The sequence below is a fragment of the Camelina sativa genome, chromosome 6, assembly GCF_000633955.1.
Source record: "Camelina sativa cultivar DH55 chromosome 6, Cs, whole genome shotgun sequence".
NCBI classification, from domain to species: domain Eukaryota; kingdom Viridiplantae; phylum Streptophyta; class Magnoliopsida; order Brassicales; family Brassicaceae; genus Camelina; species Camelina sativa.
The window spans coordinates 13,222,740-13,224,899 of NC_025690.1; the positions used below are offsets into that span (position 1 = coordinate 13,222,740).

Genomic DNA, 2,160 nt, shown 5'->3' on the forward strand with positions numbered 1-2,160 from the left:
ATGACGGTACGTGCATATGATGCTGAATTCAGTCGCCTTAGGCGCTTTGTTGGGAAGGAGATCGAGGATGAGAAAGCACAAGTCCGTCGCTTTATCCGCGGACTTAGGGTGGACATCCGCAACCATTGCGTGAATGGTGTCTTTAACTCGGTCGTGGATATGGTTGAAAGGGTGGCCATGATCGAAGCTGGGCTGGAGGAAGAGAAACAGCTTAGACGCGAGAAGGTTTCTTTGCGTTCGACCCACCCAGCCAAAACCACTGACCGAAAAAGGAAATGGGAAAAGGTGGATAACGCAAGGTCTGACGCCAAGTATGGGGAGTGCAGGACTTGCGGAAAACACCACCGCGGTACTTGCTGGAAGGTCGTGGGTGCATGTAGTCATTGTGGAAGCAGGGATCATGCGATCCGGAACTGTCCAAGGATGGAAAATGGCAATGGGCCAAGGTCCTGCTACTTGTGCGGAAAGGAGGGACATTTTAAGAGGGAACGTCCGAAGCTTGATGAGGGAAGACAGAACCACCAACGTGGAAATCGTGGCGAGGAATCTTTACCGCCACCACCAAAGAGACAAGTCGTCGCACCACGCGTGTACGAGCTGTCCAAGGACACTGCTGCTGGGAATTTCAGGGCGATTACTGGTATGTTACGAGAACCTTTCTAAGTTCAATTCACGCATTACATAGCATCATAATGCATTTGAAAGGGGGATATGGGTACTTAGCATTCTAGAGGAATGTGTAGGGACCTTAAGTATATGTGGTGTGGAAACGCACACCTTGTTTGATTCGGGGGCCACACACTGTTTTGTGAGCCCTGAAATGATAGGGAGAGGTGGGTTCAGGCGTGAACCAAACACCGGATATGGATTGGTCCGAGCAGCCGACGGGCAGGTGATGTACCCGTACGGTGTAGTTCGTGAAATTTTGGTCATTGTCAATGGTGTTGATATGCCTACTGACCGAATCATTGTTCCACTCATGAAACACAATGTTATCCTTGGTATGGACTCGTTGGGAAAGTACAAAGCTCACATTGACTGTCACCGAGGGCGAGTAAATTTTGAGGGAAAGGATGGGACATTGAGATTCCAGGGAATAAGGTCAACTTCGGGGAGTTTGATTATCTCAGCAATCCAGGCGGAAAGGATGTTGGAGAAAGGTTGTGAGGCATACTTAGCCACAATAACAACGAATGAAGTTGGGGAAAAGGCGGAATTGGATGATATTCCAATAGCCAACGAATTTGCCGATGTGTTTGAAGCGGTACGGGGAGTGCCGCCGGATAGGTCAGATCCATTCACCATCGAGCTAGAACCGGGGACGACCCCTATATCTAAAGCGCCTTACTGGATGGCACCGGCAGAAATGGCGGAGTTAAAGAAACAATTGGGAGAATTGTTGGAGAAAGGATTTATCAGACCAAGTAGTTCACCATGGGGTGCACCGGTATTGTTTGTGTAGAAAAAGGATGGTAGCTTCAGGCTATGCATTGATTACTGGGGGCTGAACAGGGTTACAGTGAAAAATAAGTACCCATTGCCCCGGATAGACGAGTTGTTGGATAATCTCCGAGGTGCAAAGTGGTTCTTAAAGATAGACTTAGCCTCGGGGTACCATCAAATTCCGATAGATCCAACGGACATTCAAAAAGCGGCATTCTGAACTAGGTATGGCCACTTCGAGTTGTTGTCATGCCATTCGGACTGACCAATGCACCGGCAGCCTTCATGAAGATGATGAACGGTGTATTCCGAGAATTCTTGGATGAGTTTGTCATCATCTTCATCGATGACATACTTGTCTACTCTAAGGATTGGGAGACTCATCGGAATCACTTAAGGGCTGTCTTGGAGCGGTTAAGGGAGCAAAAGCTTTTCGCGAAGTTAGGCAAATGCTCATTTTGGCAAAAGAGTGTCGGATTCCTTGGACACATTGTCTCGGACCAGGGAGTGTCCGTGGATCCGGAAAAGATAAGGTCGATAAAGGACTGGCCACGTCCAAAGAATGCCAACGAGATAAGGACTTTTCTCGGGTTGGCTGGATATTACCAAAGGTTTGTCAAAGGCTTTGCAAGTATGTCTCAGCCAATGACACGGTTGACGGGAAAGGACACTAAGTCCAATGGTCGGAAGAATGCGAGAAAAGTTTCTCGGAGTTAA

General features: G+C 48.2%; 1 protein-coding gene across 1 annotated transcript; it reads left to right on the forward strand.

The window, feature by feature from the left end:
• On the forward strand, nucleotides 1-2,160 carry LOC104698996. Its single transcript, XM_010414360.1, has 3 exons — nucleotides 1-640; nucleotides 828-1,447; nucleotides 1,669-2,160. The coding sequence occupies exons 1-3, from the start codon at nucleotides 1-3 to the stop codon at nucleotides 2,158-2,160; spliced, it is 1,752 nt and encodes a 583-aa protein (XP_010412662.1).

Coding starts and splice junctions, on each gene's coding strand:
- LOC104698996 (XM_010414360.1), top strand. CDS start 1: ATGACGGTACGTGCATATGATGCTGAATTCAGTCGCCTTAGGCGCTTT. Junction 641..827: donor GAATTTCAGGGCGATTACTG/GTATGTTACGAG, acceptor CTGAAATGATAG/GGAGAGGTGGGTTCAGGCGT. Junction 1,448..1,668: donor GTTCACCATGGGGTGCACCG/GTATTGTTTGTG, acceptor ATTCTGAACTAG/GTATGGCCACTTCGAGTTGT.